At 48.3% G+C, this 13,452-nt stretch overlaps 1 protein-coding gene across 1 annotated transcript in view; it reads right to left on the bottom strand.

The window, feature by feature from the left end:
• LOC140389405 (uncharacterized) overlaps positions 1-13,452 on the bottom strand; it is a 110,976-nt gene that overhangs the window by 5,721 nt on the left and 91,803 nt on the right. The window contains exon 4 of the mRNA XM_072473549.1: positions 2,279-2,416. Coding sequence (XP_072329650.1) covers positions 2,279-2,416 — 138 coding nt within the window. The remainder of the gene's footprint in view (positions 1-2,278; positions 2,417-13,452) is intronic.

Genomic DNA, 13,452 nt, shown 5'->3' with positions numbered 1-13,452 from the left:
GAACGAACGGCGTTCCATTGGGCCACCTAGTACAGGAGCCTACCGAATTGCCTGCACCTTCTCTTCCACCGGTTGCAAGCCATGGCGATCTACGCTGTAGCCGAGGTACGTTACTTCGGTGGCATTGACTCCATATTTATCCTACCGGAGGCTGGCGCCTGCATCCTCAAAACGCTCCAGCACCTCGGAAAGCTTTTGTAGGTGCTCCTGGTCGGACGGGCCCGTGATCAGAATGTTGTCAAGATAGCCTGCCAAGCGGGACAGGCCTCGCAGGATGTTCTCCATTACTCACTGGAATATCACACACGAAGGAGAAACCCCAAAGTGCAGGCGGGTGTATTCATATAGCCCCCTGTGCTTGTTCACGGTTACAAAGCGCCTGGACTCGGGCGCCAGGACCAACTGGAGGTAAGTGTGACTCATGTCGAATTTCATAAACGTACACTCTCCGCTGAGCTTTGCACAAAGCTTTGCAGTCTGTTGACCATACTCAACCGGAACTGTTGAAGTGGTTCCTCCTTTTAACTGGCCAGCCTCGTGTTCGTGTCTGACAGGGTCAATGATCGGAGGCCAGAACGGATGCGGTCAAATGTACAGCGACTGACTAGCAAAACTGCTGCCCCAGTGTCGAGTTCCATGCAGATTGGGTGTCCATTAATCAGCAGGGAGATCCAGATGGGCGCTTCTCTTGGTGCAGCCATGCAGTGTAACTGCTGGTAGGTGCCGTCCGCATCTTCCACGCAGTAAGCCCTGTCATGTCGGGAGTTGTCGCGCCTAGTGGATCAGCAGGCGGTTGATCCTCGCGGGGCCCCTGTCTCTCTAGTGTCTGCGGCCTGTTGCGGACCCCGTTGGCTGGTGGTCATATTCCTGTTCCTCCTGGTCAGAGGAGAATGTCCGGCAGCGTCCCCAGCCTCTATTATGACAGCCCATGTTCCTCCGGTAGGTGTCCCGTTGTGGGGAGCCAGCCTCCTCAGGCCGGGCCGAGTGTGGTAGGTGCTTGTTATTGCATCTCAGACTGAGCACTGTCAGTCCCTGGAGTTCCTGGACCCCTTGTTCGGCGCTTTGGAGATAGCTATTGCCACCGCGACTTGCAGGTCCAAGTGCACCTCAATTAGTAATTAGCATGGAAGCATCGCGTAGTCCACACATCAAACGGTCCCCGAGTGTCTCATTCAGTGTCCCTCTGAATTCACAAGTCTCAGCTAGTTTTTGGAGGCGAGCCAGGAAGTTACTCACCGCCTCGGCTTGGGCCTGAGCAGTCATGTGGAACTGGAAACGGCGTACAATGAGCAGTGGTTTCGGGTCGAAATACTCCCTCACCAGGGTGATGAATGACAGGTAATCTGGGGCGTCCGAGTGACCGTCAGTAATCGCAGCCTTTCGAAAACAATAGTTCATCCCAAGTGTCTGTACCTGCATCAAAAAGTTCCAGCTTTCGTATGAGCAGCATTTCAGTGGTTAGTAGAGGGGCCCGCTGAAGCCCAGATGAGGTGGGCCGGGTACGTAGCAACCAGTGTTGAAGGCAGCTCCACTGAAATCTCGTGGCCAGCGTTGAATCCACGGTAGGCAGAACGTATAGACGAAAATAGAAATGACAGAACAAGGTTCATTTTGATACAATTATCCTCCACTTCCCTCAGCATCTCCTTCCCCGACCTGCAGCTAGGCCGGGATTTTTATTATACAATTGGGGCTCTCCTTGTAAAGGGAAAAGCCCACCCCTTAAAGGGGAAGGCCTGCCTGCCTTAAAGGGGACGTTCATAATCCAGGAAAGTTATGAAAAATCATATGATCCCGGGACATCCACTGGGGTCATAACAATACCCTTCATTTTATGTTGTCGACTGCATTCTTCCTACCAAAATGAATCAGTTTGCACTTTACACCTCCTTCCACTTCAACAGTAAATCTCCACTCTCAACAAATTCCTGGCAACTCTTTTTATTTTGATGATGATATTATGAAATTACTTATCTCCACCCCAGAGGGGACAGGAAATGAACATTTATCCTGGAATTTAAGCTCATGATACAATTCAGAAGCTTAATTAAATTAGTGATTTAAAAAAAAAAAATTTAGAGTACCCAATTTTTTTTTTCCCAATTAAGGGGCAATTTGAGCGTGGCCAATCCACCTAACCTGCACATCTTTGGGTTGTGGGGGTGAAACCCATGCAGACATGGGGAGAATGTGCAAACTCCACACGGACAGTGACCCAAATTAGTGAAATGAATATACAATTCATAAAAGTACAATAAATTGTGCTGAGTGCACTTACCTCTCTGTCATCGTTCCCCTCTGGTCCTTCCTCACTGCTATCATTTTGACTTCCTTCCACTGTCTTTCCATCAGGCAACTGTTGAGCGGTTCTCTGTATCAACGGTGAATGATCATCAGTTTCACTGGAGAAACTTTTCTGTGGAAGTACAGCCAAATGTAAAATTATGAGCTTTAACAACTTAAATCTTGCAAACTTAAATTCCCTTAATGCTGGTATGAAAATCCAGTCAGTGCTGGGGCACTAGTGGCAGTGAACTGTGTATACTTGGCCAATATTCCTTCTGCACAACGATTACTCCAAAGGTACAATATTAGGCAATGAGTTAAGCCATTCTCACATTGAGGCATTGAGTGAATAAGCATGACATGAATCCCAGTGGAGTTGGTGGTTGTAATGACTTAGGCCAGGTCTTTGAGATTGGCCAATTAGAATACGAGTTCCCTGATTAGTGGCCCTTTCTGTGTATATAACAGGGAGTGTCAGATTTCTGCACTCCCGGTGTAGACAGCAGACGGAATGGTCATGGTTGGTCAGCTGCTGGCCTTGGAAATAAAAGGAATTCTGGTGACGGGACTTCTGTCTCTGTGGACTTATTACCGTGGCGACGAGGAAAATGGAACGATCTGCAGAAACCTGCCCGTCAGCAGCTGCTGCATATTGCGGGTCAGCCACTGACAGGCAAAATGCCTTTATTTGGAAAGTTGGACTCTTTTGACCCTGCAGTGGCAGACTGGGACCAATATGTAGAGCGGATGAAGCACTTCTTCAGAACAAACCATATAATTCTGGATGAAAAGCAATGGATCATTCTGTTGACTGCATGTGGGCTAGCAGCCTTTGCCATTATGTGCAGTCTCACTTTTCGGGAGGCACCGGGCACACAAACTTTCAAGGAATTGGCGGACTTAGTAAAGAGTACTATGACCCTAAGCCACCTCTGATCCTGCGTAGGTACTGGTTTTACTCAGCATTCTGAGACACTGGGGAGTCGGTTTCAAACTTTTAACAAGATTAAGGCGATTAGCAGAGACTGTGAATTTGGCTAAATGAGATGCTCCGAGACCGTATGTGGAATAAATAATTTAGCAATCTAGAAATGTCTGTTAGCAGAGGCCGATCTGGATTGCAAACAAGCATTGCATCTGGCTTTGTCCTTCGAAAAAGTGGCAAGCGGAGTGCATGAGTTACAGGGTACTCTGATGGAGGTAGACACCCATACTAGTGAAACTGAGTTAGGGGACTACCGCTGGGGGATAGGCAACTGCACAGCCACCCTCAGGAATGACTCGGATACTAAGTTAACCAGGCTCACCCGCAGAAGCCCTCCCCAAGCAAGAGAAAATTAGGTCCAGACAGACGGCAGCCTTTCGCCTGGTAAAATATTGTAGTTGTTGCCAGAGATTGGAGCCAGAAAGGACAAATAGAAGCCCCAAACTATCATCTTGGAGAAGGTCATGGAGGCTGGGGTACAGGAGAATGCATACCTGAGAACATAAGAACTAGGAACAGGAGTAGGCCATCTGGCCCCTCGAGCCTGCTCTGCCATTTAATGAGATCATGGCTGATGTTTGTGGACTCAGCTCCACTCTCCGGCCCGTACACCATATCCCCGAATCCCTTTATTCTTTAGAAAGGTATCTTTTTCTTCAAAACGTTTAAAGAAGGAGCCTCAACTGCTTCACTGGGCAAGGAATTCCAGAGATTCACAACCCTTTGGGTGAAGAAGTTCCTCCTACACTCAGTCCTAAATCTACTTCCCCTTATTTTGAGGCTATGCCCCCTAGTTCTGCTTTCCCCGACCAGTGGAAACAACCTGCCCGCATCTATCCTCCTGCCCGCATCTATCCGATCTATTCCCTTCATAATTTTATATGTTTCAATAAGGTCCCCCCGCATCCTTCTAAACTCCAATGAGTACAGTCCCAGTCTACTCAACCTCTTGTCATAATCTAATCCCCTCAACTCTGGGATCAACCTAGTGAATCTCCTCTGCACTCCCTCCAGTGCCGATATGTCCTTTCTCAGGTAAGTAGACCAAAACTGAACACAATACTCCAGATGCGGCCTCACCAACACCCTATACAATTGCAGCATAACCTCCCTAGTCTTGAACTCCATCCCTCTAGCAATGAAAGACAAAACTCGATTAGCCTTCTTAATCACCTGTTGCACCTGCACACCAACTTTTTCCGACTCGTGCACCAGCACACCCAGGTCCCTCTGCACAGCAGCATGTTTTAACATCTTACCGTTTAAATAATAATCCATCCTGCTGTTATTCCTCCCAAAATGGATAGCATCACACTTGGCAACATTGAATTCCATCTGCCCGACCCTAGCCCATTCACCTAACCTATCCAAATTCTTCTGCAGACTTCCGGTATCCTCTGCACTTTTTGCTTTACCACTCATCTTAGTGTCGTCTGCAAACTTTGACACATTGCACTTGGTCCCCAACTCCAAATCGTCTCTGTGAATTGTGAACAACTGTGGGCCCAACACTGATCCTTGAGGGACCCCACTAGTTACAGGTTGCCAACCAGAAAAACACCCATTTATCCCCACTCTCTGCTTTCTTTTAGTTAACCAATCCTCTACCCATGCTACCACTTTACCCTCAATGCCGTGCATCTTTAGTTTATGCAGCAACCTTTTGTGTGGCACCTTGTCAAAAGCTTTCTGGAAATCCAGATATACCACATCCATTGGCTCCCCGTTATCTACTGCACTGGTAACGTCCTCAAAAAATTCTACCAAATTAGTCCGACATGACCTACCCTTTGTGAACCCATGCTGCGTCTGCCCAATGGGACAATTTCCCTCCAGGTGCCCCGCTATTTCATCCTTAATGATAGATTCCAGCATTTTCCCAACAACCGAAGTTAAGCTTACCGACCTATAATTACCCGCTTTCTGCCGACCTCATTTTTTAAACAGTGGTGTCACGTTTGCTACTTTCCAATCCTCTGGGACCACCCCAGAGTCTAGTGAATTTTGATAAATTATCACTAGTGCATTTACAATTTCCCTAGCCATCTCTTTTAACACTCTGGGATGCATCCTATCAGGGCCAGGAGACTTGTCTACCTTTAGCCCCATTAGCTTGCCCAATATTACCTCCTTAGTGATTACAATCATCTCAAGGTCCTCGCCTATCATATCTTTATTTCCATCAGTCACTGGCATGTTATTTGTGTCCTCCACTGTGAAGACTGACCCAAAAAACCTGTTCAGCTCCTCAGCCATTTCCCCATCTCCTATTATTAAATCTCCCTTCTCATCTTCCAAAGGACCAATATTTACCTTAGCCACTCTTTTTTGTCTTATATATTTGAAGAAGCTTTTACTATCTGCTTTTATGTTCTGAGCCAGTTTACTTTCATAGTCTACCTTACTCTTCTTTATAGCTTTGTTAGTAGCTTTCTGTTGTCCCCTAAAGACTTCCCAGTCCTCTAGTCTCCCACTAATTTTTGCCACTTTTTATGTTTTTTCCTTCAATTTGATACTCTCCCTCACCTCCTTAGATATCCACGGTCGATTCTTCCCCTTTCTACCGTCTTTCTATTTTGTCGGTATGAACCTTTTCTGAACACTGTGAAAGATCGCTCAGAAGGTTCTCCACTGTTCCTCAACTGCTTCACCATGAAGTCTTTGCTCCCAGTCTATCTTCGCTAGTTCTTCTCTCATCCCATTGTAATCGCCTTTGTTTAAGCAGAAAACACTCGTGTTTGATTTTACCTTGTCATCCTCCAACTGTATTTTAAATTCCACCATATTGTGGTCGCTCCTTCCAAGAGGATCCCGAACTATGAGATCATTAATCAATCCTGCCTCATTACACAGGACCAGATCTAGGACCGCTTGTTCCCTTGTAGGTTCCATTACATACTGTTCCAGGAAATTATCCCGGGCACATTTTATAAACTCCTCCTCAAGGCTGCCTTTACCAACCTGGTTAAACCAATCGATATGCAGATTAAAATCTCCCATGATAACCGCTGTACCATTTCTACATGCATCCGTTATTTCTTTGCTTATTGCCTGCCCTACCATCCTGTTACTATTTGGTGGCCTATAGACTACTCCTATCAGTGACCTTTTCGCCTTACTATTCCTGATTTCCACCCAAATTGATTCAACCTTGTCCTCCATAGCACCAATATCATCCCTTACTATTGCCCGGATGCCATCCTTAAACAACAAAGCTACACCACCGCCCTTACCGTCCATTCTATTCTTTCTTATAGTCTGATACCCTTGGATATTTAACTCCCAGTCGTGACCATCTTTTAACCATGTTTCAGTAATGGCCACTAAATCATAGTCATTCACAATGATTTGCGCCATCAACTCATTTACCTTATTTCGTATACTACAAGCATTCAGGTAAAATACACTTATGCTGTTTTTTATGTCTTTGTTATGAATCCTAACACCTTGATCAGTAACTTTTTGCAAATTATTTTTCCTCTTACCCTTTCTCCTAATTTTCCTTGTCTTTGAACCCATATCTCTACATAATAACCTGTCACTTAACCTGCTGCCTTGATCTCCATTAACCATTATACTGTCCATAGCTTTACACTTCCCTTCCCCCCCAACTTGCTAGTTTAAAGTCCTTGTGACCAACCTATTTATCCTATTCGCTAGAGCACTGGTCCCAGAATGGTTCAGGTGAAGACCGTCCCAACGGTACAGGTCCCTCCTGCCCCAGTACTGATGCCAAAGCCCCATGAAATGGAATCCCTCTTTCCCGCACCACTCCTTTAGCCACGTGTTAACTTCCCTAATTTTCTCAACCCTATGCCAATTGGCACGTGGCTCGGGTAGTAATCCAGAGATTATAACCCTGGAGGACCTGTTCTTTAATTTAGTCCCTAGTGTTGATAATCCCCAAACAAGTCCTCTTTTCTAGTCTTACCTATGTTGTTAGTCCCAACGTGGACCACAACAACTGGATCCTCCCCCTCTCTCTCCAAAATCCTTTCAAGCCGATCAGAGATGTCCCTCACCCTGGCACCGGGCAGGCAACATACCATGCGGGACTCTCGATCTGGCTTACAAAGGATGCCATCAATCCCCCTAATTATAGAATCCCCTACAACTACCACTTGTCTTTTTGCTCCCCCCTCTTGAATGGCTTCCTGTACCACGGTGCAGTGGTCAGTCAACGCATCCTCCCTACAGCCCTCTTCCTCATCCACACAGGGAGCAAGTACCTCATACCTGTTGGACAAGGTCAAGGGCTGAGGCTCCTCAACTCCTAAACTCAGATCCCCCTACCTGCCTCCCTTGCAGTCACACCACTCTGTCCCTGACCACTGTCCAAATTAGCAGTACTTATTCTACCGGGTGTGACTGCCTCCTGAAACAAAGCGTCCAGGTAATGTTCCCCCTCCCTGATGTGCCGCAGTGTGTGCAGCTCGGTCTCCAGCTCATCAATTCTGAGCCGAAGTTCCTCGAGCAGCCAACACTTGCTGCAGATGTGGTCACTGACGGTCTCAATGGGACCCACCAGTTCCATCATCACACAGCAACAGCACATCACCTGTCCAGCCATATTCAACTAGTTAATTAATTTAAATAATTTTTAAAAATGTTTTTATAGAACCTCGAGGATAAACCCGAGCACCAACAAAAACACAGCCCTCTCTCGCCACTCACCCGAACTCAGTCACTCACCTAAACTCAGATGCACTCTGTTCCAATCAGCACTCCGTGTCTAAAGGCACTCCTGCCACACCTTTTGTGCATTCTCCTCTCCCTGCACCGTCCCGGCTCTCTCTCCTCCCGCACTTTTTAAATCTCCCGGCTCTCTCTCCTCCTGTGCTTTTTAAATCTCCCGGCTCTCTCCTCCCACGCTTTTTAAATCTCCCGGCTCTCTCCTCCCGCGCTTTTTAAATCTCCCGGCTCTCTCTCCTCCCACGCTTTTTAAATCTCCTGGCTCTCTCTCCTGCCGCCCTTTTTAAATCGCCCGGCTCTCTCTCCTCCCGCGCTTTTAAAATCTCCCGGGTCTCTCCTCCCGCGCTTTTTAAATCTCCCGGCTCTCTCTCCTCCCGCGCTTTTTAAATCTCCCGGCTCTCTCTCCTCCCGCGCTTTTAAAATCTCCCGGCTCTCTCCTCCCGCACTTTTTAAATCTCCCGGCTCTCTCTCCTCCCGTGCTTTTAAAATCTCCCGGCTCTCTCTCCTCCCCCGCTTTTTAAATCTCCCGGCTCTCTCTCCTCCCGCGCTTTTTAAAGCTCCTGGCTCTCTCTCCTCCCGCGCTGTTTTCGCTGTCCCGGCTCTCTCTCCTCCCGCGCTGTTTTCGCTGTCCCGGCTCTCTCTCCTCCCGCGCTGTTTTCGCTGTCCCGGCTCTCTCTCCTCCCGCGCTGACCAGTACTGGTTTAGCCCCACCTACCTCCGACGAGGAACAACTAAATTGTGTAACGATGGGGAAATCAAAACCCATAAGGTTCAATGGATGTCCCACACTGATGGAAGTCAACACTGGAGGAGAGAATGACCCTTGTGGATGAGGGGTTGGGGGTTTCCCTCCATGTCAAAAGGGGAGTCAGGATCTGCTTTGTTGGGGGAGGGGCTCCTCACTGGCCGTTTGGATCGGGCTACCCGCTCAAAATGGCGGACCGAGAGCGGGCCTCCAACTGAATCCGGCAGGTTCCCCAAAACTTTACATGGCCAGGGAATGAGAATAGCTCCTGGCCGACGCTCCCAACATCAGTGGAGACCAGTATAGATTTTCGGCCTGCGGAAGAACTTTGTCTTCAAAATGGAGAGTCCAGGTGTATGGTTGTGTCTCCTGTCTATAAGCTCCAATATAGACATTGATGTTCCCCCATCGCCCCTCATCACAGCTTTGCAGTCATTTGTCTCAGTGCTGTGGACGCTGTAGTCTGCACACTTGCACATCACCTTTGCTATTATTCAATTTTTAAAACCTGTTTACGATGGAATAATTTCTGCACTATCGTCCAATCTACTGGGTCTCCATACACTCGCCATTCTCCTGGATTTACTGTTTGTCGAGGTGCCACAGTGGAAACATTCTCCTCGGGGAATGCTCAGCTTCTACTCTGACCTGTTGTGACTCCTGTTCCTCATTGAGGTCAATATCAAGCAACTGGAGGCACCGGTGACGGATCCTGAAATTCTCACTTGTATCAGGAATTACAGACAACCTGTATTACCTGACCCAATGAAAAATCATGAATTGAAATCTCACTGGCGAGATTCCCATTTCCTGACTCTCGGGATATTTCACGCTTGCATCACCATTTCCAGCAAGCGCAAATCGCAAATCAAATCTCAAATACTGGTTTAGCACAATGGGCTAAACCGCTGGCTTGCAATGCAGAACCAGGCCAGCAGCATGGGTTCAAGTCCCGTACCAGCCTCTCCAAACAGATGCTGGGGTTTTTCACAGTAACTTCATTGAAGCCACTCGTGATTATTATTATTATTATTATTAAGGGGTGACTTGATTGAAACATATGAAGCAGGATACTCCGTTGGTGGGATCCTCTGCTTCTCCGTCAGCGCTCCCGCGCCTGCGGGTTTCGCGATGGTGTGGAGGTGGCCACAATGGGAAACCCCATTGGCTGGCTGCGGGAAGAGAATCCCGCTGCCGGCTGGGCACACCGTGTCGGAAACCGGGGCTGGCGGGATGGAGAATCCTGCCCATAAGTCTTGACAAGGTGGATGTGGAAAAGATGTTTCCTCTTGAGTGAGTCCAGAACCATGGGTCACTGTTATATTTAAGGTGGAGGTAGATGGATTCTTGTTCGGCAAAGGAATTAAAGGTTATAAGGGGTAGATGGGAATGTGCAACTGCAAATAAAAACAGATCAGCCATGTTCTTATTGAATGGCTGAGCTGGCTCGAGCGGCCAAATGGTCTACTTCGGCTCCGATTTTGAATGTTCATAAGTTTGAAGAGGGGCGTGGTGCAAGTTAAATCAGATTGTGGGCTGTCTGCCACCTACTGCCCCAACACTGACCCTACCATCTTTGTATCAGTGGAATGAGTAGTGTCGGGAAGCCAGCCAACCATTGATAAATTGAGGCCCTAATTTCACATTTGACACCTATTCAGGGTCTCATCTCATTCCCGCTCTGGCTGACTGAACGAGCGTTGTGAAGTGACCCTCGACAAGTGCCCAGCCAAGAAGGTTTTCCTCCATGATCTTCTACCAGGCACGTGTTTTGTCTCACTCCGAAAGGGACTCTGAGCTCATGGATGGACACCACCACATGTTATGATTCCCCTTCCCCGATGGCCAATCAATCCCTGGACAATATTCCCCCAACTCTGGTGCTTAGCCGGGGCACGAAGCCCCAAAACTCACCAAATTCCCAAGTTCCAATGTGGTGCTGCACGCTTCCTTCAGGACCTACGAACTGGAGGGCTGCAGGCCTCGGAGTGGAAGCTTACTGAAGCAGGACTGTCTGTTCCTGAGGTGTAGAGGTTCCAACCTGGTCATTGGCCATAAAACGGCTGTGAGGCAGTAATTATACTACAGTGGCTTCTTACTGACTGTGGTCAGGGAGAGGGTACTGCAGAACCCCATTAAATCAAACCCATGGTTGAGTATCTGTTGTCAGATGTTGGACTCCCAGCTTGGACATACCAGAGGGATAACATATTCTTGAATTTCAATGTATAGTATAACTCCCTGAATGAAGTAAAGGATTGATTATACTGTTACACCTTATTAGAAATTAAGTACATTTTAACACATAAAAGGCCATGAAGAATCCACACCGAACTTTATTTTACAACTACTATTATTTTTCCAACTACTGTTAAATACAGCCCCAGGAGCTACCGTCTGGGACTTCACTAGTCCGTGCCTTACTGTCTGACTCTATTTACACACAGCCAGACAAGTCCACAGCATAGTTAATTGTTCCACCCCATATGACCCATGCAGGCTATAATATGCCTTCCCCCCCCCCCCCCCCCCCCCCCCACCCCCGTCCTCCGTCCCCAAGTCTGAAGAATCCTCCGGAGACCCTGGTGAAGGAGGACGTTGGTGTTTCGCTGGACGTCGTGCACCTGAGGTGCAGGATCGGGAGACGTGTATCGAGAAGGTGATCAGTGCTTACGATGCAAACATCATGGTGGCTGCAATGCCTGAGTTCCAAATACTTCCCATCAGAGACCTCCTGCATTTTCATCTTCGAGTCCAAGTTGGCGACCTCAGTCATATTAGTGTCTCAACCCCCTTGGGGCTCCGTTGTAGCCTGTTCAGGCAGCAGGTGCAGATTGAGAAGAATCTTTTAGGGATGTGGACTTCCCCGAAGGAGTAGTCGCTTGACCGAATATGCTCCAGGATCTTTTGCATGACCTGACATTGGGCTTGCACCTGGTAAGAAACTGGTCCTGTCTGGTGGAGGATAACTCTGGAGACCCATTGGGCGCCAACAGCAAGGTTTTTGAACAAACACCGAGTCACCTGGTACAACGTGCCTGGATGGTCGTCGTCTAAAGGGGCAACGCTCTTGCTGTTCCTGGTTGTGGTGCACTTTTGCACCTCTGTCTGGAAAAACCATACACTTCGTGTATGAAGTCTCTGGCCATCAGCATTTCAGCAGAGGCTGCTCCAGTCACTGTGCGGAATGGCCCTCTGGCAAAACATAAACCAAGACAGCCTCGTGTCCATTGATCCAGAAGAGTTGTTTCTTGAGGTTCCATTTAAATGCTTGCACCGCTCGCTCCGCTAAACCATTAGAAACCCAGTGGTGTAGGGCGGTACGAATATGCCACACGCCATTTGCTTTTAGCAAGCTGGAGAACTCTTCACCACTCATGAAAGGAGTACCATTATCTGTGAAAAGCACTTCAAGTATGTCGTGCATGCAAAACAATATCTGGAACGTCTCAATGTTTCCCGGGATGTGGTCGCCGCAATCTTGTGCACCTCTAGCCACATTGAATGGGCGTCAGTCAATAAGAGGAACATGGATCCCTGATCAGTGCAACCATGCACTCAGCCGTCCTGGCCAATGTAGGGGCACGGCCGGTGGGAGCTTATGATGGTTTTGACAAACTGAAAATCATTGGGCCATTTTGTCACTGCCCGTGTCGAGGCCAGACCACCATACGTAAATATGTGCCAGCATTTTCATCTTGGGGACACCTGATGTCCATTGTGGAGGTCTTTCATGATCAACCCCTGACCTTTGTCCGGGACGACGACACGTACCCACAGCAAGATAATAGTCTCAATACTGAACTTGGACCACTTGGATGAAAATGGCCATAACTCATCTGGAAGCTGTTGATGCTGCCCTCTATATAGCACCACTGGGCAAACGTTTGATAGGATCGGATCTACCACCTCCTTCGCACGGAAAACTTGACTTAGCCCATCGTAAGCAGGCACCAGCCTCCGAAAACCTCTTTCCACAGGTTGTCCAAGTGTTCATGCTCTAAAGCTCCTGTAAACAGCACATCTAAACATACTGCCACACACAGCACCCTTTGCAGGAACATTACACAGGCGGAGGACACTCCGAAAGGCAGCCGCATATAATCGTATAGGCCCCGGTGTGTAATTGATGGGAAGCCGGATCCAACTCCAGCTGCAAATATGTGGCTCAAATTCGGCTTTGTGAGTGAAAGCCCATCCACAAGCTTCATGTAGCGATCCGCACAGCAGGGCATGGGGTAGTGGTCCAACCGTGAAGCCGTGTTTACTGTCAATTTGTAATCCCTCCATAAACGGACCGTTTGGTCCAGCTTCACTACCAGTTCCACAGGTGCTGCCCAATCGGCGAACTGTACAGGCCAGATGATCACGGCCGAACAGGGCGGGGCTTGACCTTTTTCTGCAATAAGCTAGATGCACAGTGGCTGGTGCCCATGAACTACCGGGATCATACCAGTAACTGTGATATCCAATGGTTCTCCAAGTTTGCAATCCCTTCTAGTTCATCCAGATGGAAGGATGGGCCCTTAGCTGATGTCACCGGAGCATCTGGATCTCGCGTGTGGCCTGCGCTCATGCCAGGGCAGGTGCCCATAAGCCCCATATCGACCAGACTTCCCTTCTATGGACTCCGGTGATGTCTCCCGCCAGGGTGGCTGTACCTTTTGGCCATGGGGTCGGGCCTTTGCCCCTCGCTCTGCGCTTTCCCAGGACTGCACAATCTGAATGGTTGCTGCTGGATCAG

The sequence above is a fragment of the Scyliorhinus torazame genome, chromosome 14, assembly GCF_047496885.1.
Source record: "Scyliorhinus torazame isolate Kashiwa2021f chromosome 14, sScyTor2.1, whole genome shotgun sequence".
Classification (NCBI taxonomy): domain Eukaryota; kingdom Metazoa; phylum Chordata; class Chondrichthyes; order Carcharhiniformes; family Scyliorhinidae; genus Scyliorhinus; species Scyliorhinus torazame.
This window is presented reverse-complemented; position numbering and strand designations above follow the sequence as displayed.